The sequence below is a fragment of the Agelaius phoeniceus genome, chromosome 1 (assembly GCF_051311805.1).
Source record: "Agelaius phoeniceus isolate bAgePho1 chromosome 1, bAgePho1.hap1, whole genome shotgun sequence".
Taxonomy (NCBI): Eukaryota; Metazoa; Chordata; class Aves; order Passeriformes; family Icteridae; genus Agelaius; species Agelaius phoeniceus.
Genome location: NC_135265.1, coordinates 53,900,629 through 53,919,447, shown reverse-complemented (window position 1 = coordinate 53,919,447; position 18,819 = coordinate 53,900,629). Strand labels below are relative to the sequence as shown.

At 38.9% G+C, this 18,819-nt stretch overlaps 1 protein-coding gene across 2 annotated transcripts in view; it reads right to left on the bottom strand.

Annotated features, from left to right (window-relative positions):
- Window positions 1–18,819, bottom strand: part of GLI3 (GLI family zinc finger 3) — a 201,635-nt gene that overhangs the window by 177,385 nt on the left and 5,431 nt on the right. For both annotated transcript variants that reach the window (XM_077179092.1, XM_054643992.2), the window contains exon 3: window positions 9,248–9,410. In XM_077179092.1, the coding sequence (XP_077035207.1) occupies window positions 9,248–9,371 (124 nt within the window). In that variant the 5' untranslated portion in view covers window positions 9,372–9,410. The remainder of the gene's footprint in view (window positions 1–9,247; window positions 9,411–18,819) is intronic.

The window sequence follows — 18,819 nt, the reverse complement described above, 5'->3', positions numbered from 1 at the left end:
CCGTAAGTGGAAATGTCGCCTATCCATTCTGAAATGAAACCTTATCAGGGCCTACGAAGATGGCTGAGGACAGCCTATCTGTAAATTACTTTTCGTCCTGTGTTAACTCAACCCTAGTTCTGTCATATGGAATTCTTTCCAGCCCCTCGTAATAATCTAATGACTAACCAGGCGCTGTACCAAAACGGCTTTTATTCTGCTCGGGCTTCCCCCGCCAAATGAACAGGGCTGCAAATGCAAATAACCGGAGGCAGCCAGGCGAGCCGACGTATTTAGTAATATCATTTAAAGCTCTCATAGTTTATTACAGGGAACTAACGGGCTTGCATTCTGAAGCCTGTCTCCACCCATTGCATTCCTGGTGATTTTTCAATTGCAAACTCCAAGGCCCAGTTATTTCATTAATTCAGCACCCAAGTAGTGAGGCTTTTCTCTCACATCTTTCAGTCTCCTTTTAGCAAATTATCCCATGACGGAGGATTTATTCAGTCAAAGACCTCGGACTTTGAGAGGCAACAAAAGAATCAAGAGACTTTCTGGTCCACCTGCCTGGCGAATGATGAGGCAGGGTAAAGCCTCCCCTAGAGAAACCAATCAAACCATTGTGTGGCACAGTCAGACCTTTTCAACTGTCAAGCCAGGAGAGCAGGAAAAGAGATGAAAGAACTCAGGATGAAGCTACCATTTACAGAACCATGTGGGAATGGTCTCCGAAGATTTAATAATTGGGATGGAACTCAACTTTCTGAAAACTAAAAGAAAGGGGGAAAAAAAAAGGAAAGGAAAGAAAAGAAAAGAGAGAGAAGAAAAAGGAGAGAGAAGAAAAAGGAGAGAAAGAAGGACAGAAAAGTGAGAGACCAGGAGGAGGGGAAAACACTGCTGGTCAGGCCCAGAAGGAACTTTTCCACACATAAAACCCTTTGTTGTTATGTATGAACCCCTACACTGGAAAAGATGAGAAAAACAAGTACAGGATGGGGCACAGAGAGAACGCATGGTCTACAATACTAACTTCAGTTTCAGCAATTTATCATCCCATCTTAGGAAAAACTGCATCAGTATAAACCTGTTCTATTTAACAGAACAAAATAATCCCCCTAGTTTGGGACATCTGTGTGCATTTTCAAGCTATTGCATTTGTGGGACTCAAGTTTCCACTTGGCTGCATGTGGAACATGCATGAGAAGTCATACTAAATGAATGGAAAACAGCATATTTTAAGTGGCTGGCATGTGCAAAGAATGTGCTCCTGTATAGCAAGACTCCAGTTGACTGAAGGCACAAGATGAGGACCTGCTTTTTGATAATCTGACACTTATAATGTCTTATAAGCCAAATTTTCAAATTATCTGCAGAAAACCCAGTATTTCCTGTATGCTTCTCTTTTTCAAAGTGCCTCTGCAAACTTGAAGTATGCATTCATCAGTAGGTCCAGATCACATTTACAAGCAAATCTTTTTTCTGACTTGCCAGCCTTATGAGCAAAAATAGAATCTACAAATTAAATTGTGACCATTTGCAGTATACATCAAAGGCAAACACTTTTAATGGGAAATAAGATAATAATACAGCACTAAAAATCCATCTCATTCCCTTTTAGTTGGGATGTCAAAAGAATGCTTCTCCCTCCCCTTCCACTCTCACCCCAAAATAATGAGATATGGCTTGGAAAGAATACAGAAAATGTAGTTTTAATATGGCACCTTCTTTACATAATCACAGACTATACCCTTAGCTCATTTCTCCCACTTATTGGCATATTATTTAGTAATAATTTCTATGTAAGCAGAAACCGAAGTTTTGATTCTTCTACAAAAGAAGAAAAAAAAAAGAAAGGGGGGGAAGTAAATAGAAACATACAGAGCAGGGATATAATCAAATGCAACACTGATTCCTGATTATTTCCTTTTAACTGAAGACAGATATGAAATAGAAAACAACTAGAAAAGATGAATGCCATTTGAAAACCTGTTAAGTAATTTAATCACTTCAATTGCCTTAATTTACACAGTTCAGATCATAAAGCCGAACACAGCGCCTGCCAGAAGGGTTGCCTAGCTTTAAGTCAATTAGAAGGATTTTAAAAAATTCTTTTTTATTTACTTTAAGAAGATCATCTGCTCTGCATAGCTCCTTCACTTCTCTTTTTTGGGACCCAGGATCCACAAGCTTTTTGCCTTAAAGTGCCCCTTTCAGTCCTTCCAAGCAGTCTGGCACCCATTTGTGTTGACACCAATTTCCAGCAGCTGGGAGGAAGATGCCATCACTTGGAGCAGCAGTGCTGTTGCCACACAGCCTCCCCACTTTGGTGACACAGGCTGGCACAGAACTGCAACGTCTTTACTTTTAGGGTATCTTCTGAAACCAGCACTTCATGGCAGCAAGTTAGCCTTTTTTGGAAGGCTAACAGAATCACTGAAGTTTCAGCTGCCAGCAGCCTTTTTTTTTAAAAAATCAAACCTCTTGGTTGCTTCCTCCTCACCAGTACTGTGGGCTGTAATGGCTGAATTTTTTGAATTCTGACTGACACTAGACTCCTGCAAAGCACAAGATACAGAGCATGGTACCACCACCATACTGCAGAGACAAAGTTTAAACCCTTTTTATTATTATTACTTCTGTGTCAAAACCCAGGTACAATTTTAATATGGCTGCTTGGGTGTTTTAGGGTTGAGTCTTTTTTTGTTGTTGTTTTTCAGGAAAAAAAATCCCCAGTGTAAAATTTCCTAAATTTGACCTCCACCCTGAACAGGTGGCAAGCTTCTGCTGCTAACTAATGTTTTCTCCTGATTCCACCTCATGTTATCCAGCAGGATGTTAAGTCATTACTTACTGATTACAGTGATTGCAGGGATAAGCCACTCAATCATCTCTTTCTGGAACTTGCAAAGGGATACAGGAGGATTGACATTTAATATCCCTTATGCTATTAACCACTGCAGGGAGGGGAGAGAAGGGGGGGAAAAAACGAGGGAAATCTCAGCAGAATTAATGAAGCAATACTGTATTGCACTTGCAGATCACTGGGTTTAGAGTGGGGTACGTGTACAGCTGGCTCACTGAGGAACAACACTAGAAAATAGTATCAGGCAGAATGAGTTATTACAGTCTACAATAAGCCATAACTTGATGACTGAAATTTTATTAGTAAGCATAAAGGACCATGGGTACATTACTCCAAAAGAACGTGTATTTAATCAGCTACTCACACCAGATTACAATACACCAAGACATGCAGTCCCCATTTAATTACAACCTCCAGTACTTTCATTTCCAATACTTCCAAGCATCAGGGTAGCCTATTCTCCCCTAGGAAAAGTACCTTCTTTTAAGTTTATCCTCTTACGACCTGGCCACAAATATTAGAACAGAAGAGTGCAAAAAAATCTTACAAGTTCAGGTCTTAGCCCTTATTTTTCTGGGCTACCACATGTGGCCAGTCTACCCTTAACTTTCATGCTGCTCTACACCACTTGTAGATAGGGATTACGTGCAGTATTTGTCTTGCTGAAAAAGAAATTTGTCAGAAAAATATGTACACAGAAGTTATCATTTCCAGCATCTAAAACTATAGGATGTTGCTTCCTCCTTGACCTGAAAATGAAAGTGAAGGGGGCCCCTCCATCCCCTTTGATTTCAGGGGAAGAGGATGGCATCTCCTAATGACTTTGTAGAATCAGGTCTCATATAATCAATTCAGGGCTCAATTTACAAGTCACTAAAATAGTACAGGCAATGTTTCTTGATACCTAACAACCTCTTTTGAACCCTGACCTCTCAACAGGACCCTGAGCACATGAGTCCAACAAGGGGGCCAAGAATGGGTATTATGATTAACACCTATTTTATGGTGAGGCTTGAAAGCAAGCAGCAGGACAAGCACCAACTGAAAGTTTAAACAGGAAATGTGATTCTTATGGGGTTGCAGACTGCTGAATACTTCCTTCAATCAACCCTCAAAGTACTATGAAGAAGGAAAAAAAAAGAGACCTAGATGAAGCTGGCTCTTCTTCTGAAAGAATCAAAGTGGACACATGAACTTCCTCTCATTTATTCATCTATCAAGCTTGGTTTTAAGTTACATCATCATTAAGATAATAATTTCTGCTTTCTATCACTTTAAAGTATGTTCTCAATAGCTATCTGATTCTGATAAAGGTAGTCAAGTCCACAACCTACATATGTTTATAATTAGCTTTTTTTTTAAGGCAGAGTAATAGGTTAATAAGAAATATCAGATTACACTGGAACAAGCTCATGGGTCAAAAACTAGACAAAACATATCAAACTGAAAATAAGTGCTTGGTTGTCAGACACTGAAAGAGCTCCTATACAATAACTGCATTGTTTTAATGAAACATTAAAAACATCAGTTTTGAGCCAAAATGTCCAAAAGAGGAAAGCATTCAAGTCACCAACAAAATTCACAAGCCAAACAGTAAATAAATCAGGTTTGAATACAGCATCACAATTTCCTAATGTTCTCCAAGCAATACTGTGAAGTGCAGTCTTGCCTTGTACAAGTATCAGTTCAGTCCTTACAGAAATTCCCTCTACTTTTCTGAAATTAAGGCAAAAAAATTAATTATATCTATGGTACAGATTAAGTGAAAAAAACAAGCGGCATTGAGCTGTGGGCTATGTGAAGTTAGTATGGGTTTTTTTAAACAATGCCTTTAAGGAAGCACCCTAAGAAAAAATCCAATTCACCTGCAAAACAGAAGGCAGAGTCAAAGCAGCCAGCCTGCACTAAAGCCACTGCCTAATTGTAAGCATGCAAATACCCACATTATTAGGGCAAACAGAACTAGTCCCATGGCTAAAGCAAGTCATTTGCTTAAGTTCACCAGACTGGAGTTCATGACTTTACTGCAATGCTCGGGAAGGCTGGCAACTCCTGGTGCCGGGGCAGCAGGAGGGCACTGCACCAGTGCAAGCAGCACAGCTGCACAGGCAGGGCATGGCAGCAGGCAGTTTTCTGCTCCAGCACTGCAGCACTCAGCCTGACATATGGACTTGGTGTGCCATGGTCTCAGACAGCTCGTCCGTCAGGCTGCGAGGCACAGGGGCCAAGAGCAGCATGGGGGAGGAGCAGTCGAGAACGAGCCTTCACACAGGCATTCATCACAATGCAGCAAGACAAGGCACTGGGCAGACTCCTGCAACATTTCCAGCATTCACCTGATGATTTCTTTCTAACCCTGGAATTACTTGAAATTACAGGATGATCCACCAGGGTCTAGCAAGGCAGGTTTTGTGAACTGCAACACCAGACAAAGGCTCTCCAATGGGAGCACAGAACTAATGGCAATGAGTTTATCAATGGATACCACCCTTAAGAAAGCCATTCTTTGCATAACTTGATAGAAACCTGAGTGTGCATGCAGAAACCTTCAGAACGACCTAGATCCATGCTATGACTTGGTAAGGAGAAGAGTGCTTTGTTCCCAGAGAAGTGGCACAAATGTGCCACAAATAAGACAAGACCCGACAACACAGCCCCGTTAGCCAGGTGGTCCAGGGCACTGGCCTCTACTCCAGTGTAATATGAGTGGCACAGCCATGACATAAACATGATTTATTTGTTGTTGTTATTACCTTGCCAAAGCAGATTAGCCTGAGGTTATCAAATCCCACCAAACACAAAACTAAGCTTACTTTATGCACTAGCATAAACTTTTTCATTCATACAGCCTTTTGTGAATTAACATCTCCATTAGCAGATTTCTTTAGCAGTTTTTGTACCCATGGATATTAGTCTAGCAGTAAATATAGCAGTCAAACAAAGTATGAAAAGGAACAATCCTAGTAAAACTGCACACAGTTTGTTTGAGACACACAAAATGAAACACAAGTAAAAAACCAAAAGCTTGCAGAAATGAATTTAAAACAAAGTAAGAGTGGTTCCACTGGGAATTAATGTGCACCAAAGATTTTTCTTATTACATTTCCTTTTACATTGTAGTCATTACAAATTATGATTTTTTTTAAATTTTTGATCACATGTATTTTAAAAGAAGTTTTAATTTGCTCCAGTACATGTATTTGTCCTGGAGCAAATTTGTCCTGGAGCAAATTTTAATGGCTTAGCTATAAATCCTGAAATTTAGAAGTTTATAATGGAAATGCTGGCAGGTCCATATCTAACACATTGCAAGCATCTTGGCAATACAGTGCTTGTAGTCAGGTGAGTGCAGCAGAAATCTTTATGGCATTAAGTAATGACAGGAACTCAGCAGAAGTGGCTAACTTGTAAACTGTGGCCCATGCCTGCTCCGTGCTTGAGACTACAGAGCAGCTGGTACCTTCCAAAGGACACCCTTAGTGTGGCCCTCAGAACTTCTACTGCATTGTTCAGGTTACCACTGAACAATGAGCTCCCCTTCCAGGTCACCTTTCCCACTATCTTTCCCTTGCATCTAGATTTACACCAGGCTCTTCAACACAGTCTGCACAACATATGATTTAAGTTTTTCCACACTCAATAGCCATATTAACATAGATCCTGTTCCTGGGTGTGTCACTTATTTCTGGGAGCTGCTGAAATAATGGCATTTTCTTTGTTTCTTCACGACTGTATACTTTGCATAAAAGCTATAACTAGCAGCTTTCCATCTGTTTATGATCCAAGTTCTGAGACCTTCAGAAGAGAGCAGAGATACTGAGAAAACACTTGTCTGTACATCACTCCTCAGACCGGTATCAATAAAACTTTACCGTGCAAACTTTGTCAATTCATGAGTTGTCCAGAAGTATAGAAGCACTGATATTAGACATGATTATGAGGTGACATTGGTATGATAGGCAGATGTTGCTCTGCAATGACATCAGTCTTCTGAGAAGAATAGCAGGGATCATTCTGTCCTTTTGTTATTTTTAAGGGTACCTTACCTTGTTTAACAGAGCATTCAAATGCAAATCACAACATTTAACATTACCACAGCCCTTTGCAAAAAAAAAAGAGGCACTGAATCAATAAAAGCTGCATGTTTTGTAGGAGTGGTGTCTTATAGCAACTGATGATGTTCCTGTAGTAATACTCATTCCAGCATTAAAGAACAAAAGATGCAAATGCGATGAAAGCTCCAGCTTTCATGCAAATTGTCCCTGTAACCAAAATTCATTATCATGACAATCACATCTGCAAGAAGCAAAACTTTTAAAACACTGCAAGAGTAAAACTTACATTTAAGTCCCTAAAGTTTTAGTATTAGTATTTGTTTTGGTACATGCTCCACGAAGTCCTTAGACTAAGAGGAAATTTTTCATATCAAAGAAAGAATCGAATATTTTATCCCTTTGAAGGCCAGCTCTGCATCTCTGGAAAGCCGTTGTGTCTCTGTTATGCATGCAGGTAGATTAGAAACCCAAACCTTGGAGATCCTGGTGACTTCCTTAAATACAAAGACTAACAATGCCAACACTTACCCACTGAAAACAAAGTTAACTGTCATTGACTTAAGAAAAGGAAGCCTCGGGCCCCAGGATGTGTACTACATTAGCATCTCCTTCCATTAGTAGGAGATAATTCAGTGACACAGTCATTCATTAGACTTGAAGTCTTTCCAACTCTTAGGAGTTTGATGACCCTGCTATGCAGTAACACTCCCCATAGGTGAAGCATGTAGTTAAGAACTAAAACTACCATTAAAGCAAGAAAAGTACTTGACAACGGTATATTAGTGTCAGAATTAGGCAAAAACATCTTGAAGGCCTCCATTTTAGCCCTCTAAATCTAAATGTTTACCAAAAACATTCAAGCTAGCCCAAACAGTCAGAGATGAATGTTTGAGTACAAACCCCTGACACATCAAAGAATATGCATATGTGTTTAACTGTGCATCTGCTTGAAAAGTTGGGCAAATGTGGAAAATCCTATTATCGATTAAAAAAAATACAATGGAGGCCTCTTCAGTTAATGTGAACCACTGTAATTCTATTGACAGCAACGGATCTGTGCTGACTTACACCAGCTGAGGATCTAATTTCATATGCCTTAGAAAACTGATGCAACCTTCCCCATTGCAACTCAAGGGTTTTTATACTCTCATGGGGATCAACTCCATCTAGTAGGTCAGCAGGTGTTGAGTCTGCTTTGAATCTGAAGTCCAGTCACACAGGAGGATACTGGGACATGTGCCATCTAATTTTTAATGACCTATGGACATTCTCCTTTAGTATGGCTGTAGGATTCATGTATTTTCTCCTGTAGTCTAGTGGGACATAACCTGTTTCTTTGAGAAAGCAGAAACCCTCTACTCAAGATATCAAAGTGAGAACCTGACCTGGAGGACCACAAGCCCAGATAAGTGATCATGATGGAAACAGAAAGTGTGAACTGAAAATGTTTTGCCAGAAATACACCAGGACCACAAAATATATAGAAAGGCATTTTCTACTTCTCACCATAACTAGACCGATTTGTAAAAAAATAGCAGTTTTAGCAGTTACTCCACAACTATCCAAAATCCATAGGTCTGCCCACACCATTTCAAGCAATTTTCTTTTCTAATGCAACAGGAATTTTGCATTAGTAGGAACCAATATGCTCAGCCCTCTTACACCAAACAATGAAAATGTCTAGGGCTGGGTTGGCTCACTCTTCTGAGAGGCAGGGAATATGTAAAATTGTCAACTGAGATATATTCTCTGGGGAGAATTGAGCAAACTACTCCAGTTTTGCAAATCTACAAGCTGTACATTCACAACTTTGAAATTAATCCACCAGAGAATACATACTTAGCTTGATGTTTTGTTCTGGGCATTAAGGGGCTTTGGTTGGGTGGGACAGCCCTTTCTGAGAAGGAAGTTTATTTGTAAAAGAAAGAAAAAAAAAACTCTTTGCCATTAATTTTGACAGACCTACTTCTGTCTCTATAGTAATAACTAATTACCTAACTAGTGTTAAGAGATTTCAATGGCCAAATGCAAAGCACTTGCAGGCCCTGCCAGGCTAATCAAGACAATTTCCAAAACGCCAAAACCAGGAACTTCCTATAATAAATAACTTAGCACATTTACATCTCAAATTAGAACATCTGGAAGAAAGAGACTATGCCTGATGCCAAAACAGGCCTTATTGTATCCTACCACTTTCCACACCACCACCACCCCTCCTCTGTTCATTTTCTTTAGCCTTTCTGTAGAACAAACACTGATCCAGGTGCAAATGCTCAATTCACAAGGAATGCAGAGAACATAAAATTACTGTAGGTTTGGCTGCTAGTAAATCCCTGCTGTTACTCACCATTGGAAGTTGTGCTGGAGGCAACAGCTTTCTCACTGACATCTGTTCGACTGGAGCATTTCACGATGGAATTCTCCACTTTTTTCTTCTCAGTTGTGGCAGAGCTATGGGACTGCGCCTCCATGATGACTTCTCATTACTTCAGCTCTCCTTGCACTAATACCTGAATGAAACAAGAGTCATAAACTCTAAAGACTGTTTGAAAGCTTAGCCCAAGTCTTCTCACCCCTCTCACCTGAAGAAGAGCCTGGAGCACAACTGAATTAGCAGTTCACAGTTCTGTAAGCTCATCAAATCATGTTTGCATGCATGAATTCCTAAGGAATTTAAAGAAATACTAACACCAAAACTTAGGCATGTTTGCCTTTAAAGAGAATCAGCATCACTAACCACTATGCTGTTCAAACAGCATAGGTAGGTCCATTTTTTTCAATTTTGTGGGGTTTTAATGGATCCAAAGGGAAAAAAGGACAGTATTTTTCTCTTGTGCCCAGAGCATTTTGGAAGAAGGCAAAAAAGAAAAAAAAAATCAAGAAAATCAAGACAGACCTTCATGTTGACTCTAGAAGCCAAATATTTAAATTTCAACATCCAGAGTGTTGGAACACACTGCCTCAGGAATTATCCTGTCTATCTCTACACCTTGTTACTCATGTAAACATCTCTCACTTTGTTTGTTCAGAAATCTAACTCAAACAAAATTGTATTGGCAAAACACCCCGAAAACCACAGGGGAAGACAAACATTATTGCTGGTGGCAGATAATAAGATCACTTTCTTTTGCATGAAAACGCTGGAAATAGAAAGCTCTGTAGAGGTGTGTATCTGGTTATTTTGCCTTTCCTGGATGTTCTCAGTGTCATCTCCAGTGATACATTCATTTAATACCCCGCAAATAATTTCTCTCTCTTCTCAGATATTTTACATTCCTGATGGAAATACGAGAAGCCCAAAAACTTGCAAAAGGGTATCTCTGCTTGTGCAGCAGTGCAGGCACACCAGGCCCCAAGACTGCAGGGATCTTAGGCTGTGAAGGATGCAAACATTAAGAACCAGTCTGCAGCTTAACTTGATGCACACCTGTCTGTCCAAGTTAGCTTTATGCAAATCATCAATATTCAGCACACACCATGCTTAGAACCAAATAGCTTGGTACTTTTGTAGTTTGAATATGAATCTATGCAACAACAAAAATAATAATTAGTTTTCTGCTCTGGGCAACACTGCTTGGTAGTCAAATGGGTCTAAAATGGAAGGAAGTCACACTCTTCTAGGACATAATTTAAATAAAATTTTCAAAAGGCTTCAAAAAGCCACAAAGTATAATGAAGTGTAAATATATTAGCAACCTGTTTCCCAAATTCTGACAGTCAAAAAAAAAAAAAAAGAAGAAACAACACCAAATCAAAAAAAAAAAAGGCTACAAAGCCAATTCATCACAAACACAGCTGTCTAATAAACCTTCCCCTTCCCACCTTCCTAGTAGGAGTTCTTTTTAATAGTACAATAAAACACTCCAAAGCCTCATTGTTATACAGTAGGGATCAAAGCAGAGCCCAATCACTAAATGAATCATTATTTAGCCAGGCAGCACAGCCAAGGAACTGTGCTAGATACCGCAGTCTCTCTGCCACTGACCTACTGTCTAAGCTTTCACAAGGCATTTTTCTTCCCTTCAGTTTCTTGCTTGCTAAAAAGAGGAATAACAAAGCTCTGCCTGCCACAGAAGAGGATTTGTAAGACTACTCTCAAGATCTATCTGTGAAAGTGCTATAAATATTATTGTGATCTGTGAAACAACTTCCTACCAAAACACTAAGGGGAATGTCAGGTGTCTTCAAGCAGAGAGTAGGAGAGATCTAGCAATACTCAACTTTCAACAGCCCTGACTTCTACCCAGCAATGCACAAGGCACCTTGAAGAGAGATCTCACATGAGCTTTGTAAACAGCACCTTTCCAAACTTTTCATATGACTTCTTCCTCTTTCCCTTTGCACACCTCATGCAAGGGCATCCCCAGTTTAGTCATTTAGCTAAAATATCTAGCTTTTTAGTCTCTTGCATTAGTAGAGAGAGGGAAGGCTGACACTGCTGCCAAATTGCTCACCCCATACTGAGAAAAAGATGTTTGTTTTCTCTATACAGCCCTGGCCACATAAATACCAAAATCTGCCTCTACACAGCTTCCAACTACTGCATGAGTGAGTCCCTCAATGTACCCTCCTATCTTCTGACTAACCACCTTTGAGTAATTTAACATTCTCTCAAACTAATTATCTTCTATGCATCTCTGAAGAAACTAAAATGCTATACATCTTCAGTTGTGGTTATTTTTCTTCCATTGCCTTCTAAGGGCCAAGACTGCTATTGAGGCAGCATCTTCACTTACACCAATGAGTATGACTTTGAAAACTTACAAGATAAAGCTGCAGAACTCATCCCTCTTCTTGTTTGGTTCTTGGTTCACAAGCATGTTGATTTTGACTTAAAATCATGAAAGGAAGCAATTATACTCCCTATTCAACTAGAAAGGAAGAAGCCACATACTCTGACTCCACAAGGCCAGCAGAGTGGCATGAAACATTTGGGAAGAGATCACAAAAATTATGACAGGTATCTAAAGTGGTTCCACTGCCTCCTGCCACACAGATGTCTATGCAGGTATGTGCAAGGAGCCTTCGCTTATCTCCACCTCCTTCCCCTCTCCATCACAGCAATACCTCCATTACAAACCGATCCTACCACTTCACAGAAAAGGAAGGTAATGCAGGTACTTTAAGGAGTTACCATGTCCTTAATCTCATAAAAAGCATCTTTGGAGAATCTGCAATTCAAGAGCAAAATGTGGCTGGTCAGACTGACATCATCCATTCTCTTGGCTACTTTATTTCTTTCCCCAACAGCCTGCCAATGAGATTTTTCTGGCGCTTTGGGGTCATCTTCTTTACTGGAAGAAAGAATAGCAGACAGAATTCCACATTCCTCATCAGTCTCTATCACTTCTCTGTTTTATGCTACCTGGTGTGGACTGCAGTACAGAACAGAGGCCTAAAGCAGCACTTAAATTTTTGGACAGAAAATTGCAGAACTGGCCAAGAACTAATATGAACATCTGCTCTTGGTTCATCTGTTCTGGTTCATGTTCACTCAGTTTACATTCAGAAGGCTGCTTTTATTCATGTCAGAATGAAAGAGGGAACACCACAAGAGTAAACTTTCTTACTCAGCGCTGCACCCTGTACCACGAGCCAATGGCCCCAGTGCTGCAGGCCTTTCCTCCTGTGCCTTCTTTCCTCTGCTCCCAACCTGCACACGCACACACATGTGCAGGCACAGACACCTGCAAGAATTCCTGCCTCTCCAGCAAAGCCCCAGTGGTGCATCAACGGTGGTGCCCATGGTTGGGAAGGCATGGAAGGCCAGAAGAGATGGCAGGACTAATAATTAGAGGGATGTGGCTTGTTATGTTTTGCCAAGCATACCCCTCAGGGAAGCAGGCATCGGGAGATCAATGTGGTGCCCCAAAAATCTTTTTTTTTTCCTGAAGACTTCCTTAAGACTAAGATGAAAATACAAGCCAGACACACATCTTCTAAAATCATTCTCCTTAAATTTGGCTAATTTTTATTTTCTCTGAGAAACTATTCCAAAATATGGCAGCTGCAGTTCACCAAAAAAGAAGTCCAAGGTTATGTAAAGATTTCTTTCCACTGTTTGTTAACCCCTTTCAAAAAGCATTCTAAAAATCAGACAGCCTGACATCGTCTCCACACTAAAACACAAAGTGGTTTATATTAGGGTGTATGTGTGTGTCTCTCTCCAGCGTGTGGGTCAGTGACTTTCCTGTTCCAGCCTCCAGGCCTGAGACAATCTGTATCTATATGCAGCAAGGAGTCCTACTTTCAAAAAACCTGAGAGTGAGTTTCATTGGCTATCCAGCATTTCCATGTGCATATGAAAGGCAAGAAAATGCTATAACAGTATATGGGCAAAAACCTGAACTTCCTTAGGTAAATAGAGGGATAAACATTCCTTCCCAAAAGCAAACATTTGTGGCTTTTTCCCATTCAACCATGCTTGAACCTTTTGTCATTTCCCTGAAGCCTGAACCCACTCCGCAATTAATTCCAGATCCCCATTTTAAACCTAATCCCTCTCAAAACAGTAACCTGCCTGCAGGTGTGTCTCCTCTTTTTAAAATATAAATGCAAACCTTCCCCAATTGCATATTATACTGGAGGAACTTTAGGAACATGCTGCTGGAATGAACTAGTTAAATGAGGAAAACTGTCTCTTTTAAAAGGAGTGTCAATAAATCACAATATGTTGGAAACTTATTTCGAACAAAAAAATTCTTTCAAGTAACTTAATATTATGTAATTTCTGGTTCTTATGTATGTTGGTTATAAAACCGTCCTTTATAGTAGTAAAAATGATCATATTCATATACTGGGGAGAAAAAAAACTCACATCTCTTTGTTCATTTACTCACAGTCCAAACTAACCAAAACCGGTGGAGCAGCCCTGTGCTTGGAAGAACAAGAAACTTGATTCTTTCTGAACAGACATTTCAATTTTCCAAGAAATCTTCATTCTGTATCACTTCTCTTCTCTGAACTACTTTTCAAATCATTTTATTTATACTGCATACATTAATTTTAAAGACCAGACCATGCAGATATTTATTGCTAGTAATAGGCTCACTGACTTCAACAAGATTGCTTGCTTTGGTCAAAGTGCTGAAGTGTAAGCATTTAAAATTCTCAATTTTCATGTTAAGACTGGTTTATGTTTCTTGCGAACTTAAACCTTCTGCCTTTCTTTGCTTTATTTTAATTTTTTGAGGGGTATCTTTTAACACGTTGAATTAAAAAAATAAAAAAGAAACAAATAAAACCTTTCCCTGTTTTACTTGATGCTGCTATAGTTGTATTCAATTCATTAACAAGTGGTTTGCATCCGCTGAGAAGAGCTGTCTGAAATAGCAGTGTCACAGCATTCATCATCATTACATCAGCAGTAGGGAAGTTCATACTGATTGCTATCAGCAACCAGAGTGCCCCAATCAGCGTGCAAGCAAACATAGCATGTTTAATTTTTCAGAAATGACTCTGGGTAGTTAGGGTGTTCATAGGTACTACTTTGATCCACACTACTGGAAGCAGTCTTTGGGGATACAATACATCTTGAACAGCACAACTGTATGAAAGTGAAAAACACAAGGGGAGGCATGAAGAACAATCAGGAAATTACAGTCTCTCTCAACCATAAAGGACCCCTTATCAATTTTATCAACAAGGGTTGCACCGTTCCTTGGGATTATTTAAGGATAAAAAAATGCATCTTGTTCAGCTACATTCAAATGCAAAATTTATATGAGACAATCTTAAGCTGTTATACGGGAGCTATTTCACACTGATTTATACAGGCTTGATTCAGGTACATTTAACTTCCAAAACCCACCTAGATTTCAGTATTGCTTTCCATCAAACCTGCTGGCAAAGCTGCACTGACAATGTTACCACTGACAGAACCTGATGAAAAATGTTCAAGCACTCAGACATTTTAAGAAATATCTCCCAAATGTAACATTAACCTCTTGCTATATCTCACCACTTTTGTAATAGCTATAGAAACTAACCTGTATATTTTTAGTATAGTTTATCCTTTCCTAATTCCTTGTAAGCTAAACCAGAATTCTGCAACCTTCATTAACTACTCCAGGGTAAACTTTATTTAGGTTCCTCCCTGTTGAGACAACTACTCACAGTAAGACTAATATAAACAGCACAAAGAGTCTTATATCCATATTATAAAACTACAACAAACAATCAGCTGGGGGGGGAGGTATGTTCTATTTCACAATACCTATCTCCATTTCAGTTACATGCATGATCTATAAACGCATTAATGAAAGAAAAGAAAGAAAGAAAGAAAGAAAGAAAGAAAGAAAGAAAGAAAGAAAGAAAGAAAGAAAGAAAGAAAGAAAGAAAGAAAGAAAGAAAGAAAGAAAGAAAGAAAGGAAAATAATTGCTTGACAGAATGAAAAATATCCTAAGTTAAGAGATACAACATTTATGAATACAGTCTTTCCAAATTCATTACTCTCTGCTGTCTTTTCCTTGTTCCTTCCCTTTGATTTTTTTCCCCCCATAAAGAATGAAAAACAACTAGACCTAAAGGCTGGTTAATGACGATCTGATCTGCTCCTGATAGGTTAAATAGCTTGTGGCATCAATAACGGAGGATCACAAACACATAGACAATCAGCTAGGCAAACCAGTGCTATTAGCATCCCTGTGATTAAGATCCTAAGTGAGAAAATATTCTATGCTGTACACTGAACTACTGATTGATTGCAAGAGTCTCTCAGCTCCAGGGGTATTATATTTGCTTATGTATTTCAGCTACAGATAAACTCAGCTACCTAAAAGTTCTGAAATTATTTAACATACACATACAATAGTATCAATAAGTGGCACTTTCTACTGAGGCACCAGCTCAGTTGCTTTAAATACACATCAACCACACAGCCTTACAAGTAGATTACATCTACTTTTGTTTCTTGGATTTAAAAAGCTGATAAGTATAACCCCAATTAAAACTATTACTTCAACAGATTAAACTCTGTATCTAAAGAAAACAGATTTCTGCCAGGAAAGAGATGATTCATTTTCACACTCAGCAAACAGAACTTAACTTGGATAACAACTGAAGAATTCAGGTCGAACTGTCCATCTCCAACTAGTCTATCTCTCACAGAAGCTGCTGATCGGGAACATGCAACACAAAGCTGAGGGAGACAGAGCCCTGACTTAGTGGTTTTACAATTCAGATATGATATATCCTCTGAGGTAAAATTTTATAATCAATTCACTGTCTGAGAGTCTTTACAATAAGGAACTAAACTTTAAGAAAAATAAACTAACAAACCCCACAACAAAAACAAAACAAATCAGGTCATTAACTCTGCATTTAAGCATTTGTTATTTTAATCATATGGTCTTGGGTTTCCTTTATTCCTTTTTTGATTCTCTTACAAATTGTCTAAATACAATGGAAAGAACAAAGTTTATTTCTTGCAAAATAGAAAGTGCTACATATCTTTCAAATCTCCAAATATTTCAATATATTTGGGGAGTGGGGTGTGTCTAAAACTAGTAATGCACTTACCATGGAGGATCAGAACTCCTTCTAATTAAACTACCTAATATTCCTCAGAAATTCAGAATAAGCTGTGGTACTGCTTGTTTTGCAATCCCACTTATTCTTGTGCTTCAAATTCTGCAGCAGAAAAAACTCTAATAATTATGTCAAAGAAAGATTAGCTGCAAAAGAATTAGCACAGGGAGAAGGAAAAAAAATCTCCTGTGGACTGTACTGTTTGTAGCAATAGGTTACAATGAGGGGCGACACTTCAAACTTCCCTACCAAGCCCACACTCTGTTTTTGCCCGTCTTTCCTCAGGAATTCAGCAGCACTAAATCCAAAACAAACTTAAGTAACAGTGCAGTGACTTCCTTTGGAAACACATTTGTTTTATGCAACCTGGAATTTTGCTTCATTCATATGCTCAAGATCTGAAAGGCCAGGCATATTCTTAGAGAACAGGGAGGGAGACAACAGCAAGATTTGCTGTGTGGATAACATAACTCTATGACTTTCTCTGCTGAGACTGTTCCTAGGATACTTATGGTGACAATACAGGCTGTTTTTTTCCTTTGCCTTCTTGTCTTTGCCTTGGTAAAGTTTTAGTTTGGTAAAGCAAATTACAAACATCTGTAATGGATGTGCTTTGCACCACAGTCAAGTAAGTAGTCACTACAACTTCAACAGAAAAATGCAGAAATACTCTAATTTCAAGTACTGGAACTCAACATTCCAGTGAAATGACCACTTTCTTCACACTTTTTGTTTTATCTCATCAATTCCAACAGATGAAAGATTCCTTAGAAACAAAACTAGATCTATATATCAATGTCAATCTATACAGGAACTGAGCTCAAGGAAGAATGTATTTAATGTACATCTATTGCAAAGATGTGCCTTCTGTTCCCAACTTATGATATGCAAATGAAAGTAGAAAAGACTGTATTCCATATTTTACAATTAGCATTTTAAAACAAGATCAAAGGAATCAAGTAGAATGTTTTTTGAAAGTGCCATGTTTTGATCCCAGTCCCATTCCTGGAATCCTGTTTATGTCCTCAGCACACTCTCAGGTTAAGAGATGCCTTCATCCAGGATTTCATGTTCTAACCCAACACAGATGTTTTAACATGTAAAAGAGTGAGGAAATCTCCATATATCCAGGAAGAACTTCAAGTGTGAAAGGTACTTTATAAAACTTTATCTTCAGCTTTTAAAGTTTACTTTAGGTTTTACACCTGTCTCATAACAGCAGGAAAACTGCACCATGATTTCATGTTTTTGTAACTTGACAAAACGCAACGGCACCACTCTGAATTGCTGCATTACAAATGCACAATCCACTTCACAATTCACTATCCTTGTTAAAACAGTGTAATCACAGAATTATATAGTTGTATTATTTTCCTAGAAATAGTAAATTGAAGAGCCAAGCAAAACCCCACCAACTACATCCTGACAGTAAAGAATCAGTAGTGCTAGGATTTCATTTTAATATACACGGCTCAGAACAGCGTACTGAACTGACACTAACTTGATCTGTGTTTCTGACTCTTCAGTTTCAGGTATTCATATATCTTATCTAATGAAGTCTTCATTCTCTGGGCAGCTGGATGATGTATTCTTTACACGCAGTTGATTTTCTTGACACTAACAGATTTGTATGCAAAGAAAACAATGTCTCATATAAAGCAGCAAACACTACTGGGGAAAGTTCAGCTCTAAACCACCAAAAAAAAGGTCTATTGGGTACTTTACCCTGAACTAAATATCAGATACCAAAAAAATACAACAACGTTCTGAGTATCAATAAAAATTAAAAAAAATATTTTAAGGCCTAATCATCTTGATGATCAGTGTAAAAAATAACTTGACATTTGAGTGGCAACTTCAGCTAGGAAAATTATTCAATCAGATCTCCTTGTAGTGGATTCTGATATTATCAGTTCTGACAGCCAGCAACTATTTAGAGACAAACACATTCTATCCCAGTTTCTTTGTCCCTTGTTGTAATCTAAATAACCTTGCAGGGGTTTTTAACATCAGTGTATTGTCTCGTTTCTTATTTTGTTCCTAAAGAGAGAGAAACCAACTCTTCAGATCAGCAGCCAATTTAATACACTTTCAAGGTAAGGCAGGTACAATTTACATCTACAGAGTATACCACAACAAAACCACAGTATGATGCCAGCACAATCTTTAAGAAAGTTTTCCCCTAAATCTCTGAAGAAAGCAGCCTTAAAAGAAAGCAGGGATTAGAGTGAGCTGGAAGGTAGGGAGGGGACTTACCTCAAACCCAGCCAAGCGGAAATCAGAGCAGTAATTCTAGCAGTCGGCAGAGTACACTTTTAGAGCTATAATGGTGTGAAGAAGTGCTGGGCAGCATTGCCTGAAGGCAGCACTAATACACTGCTGACTAATGA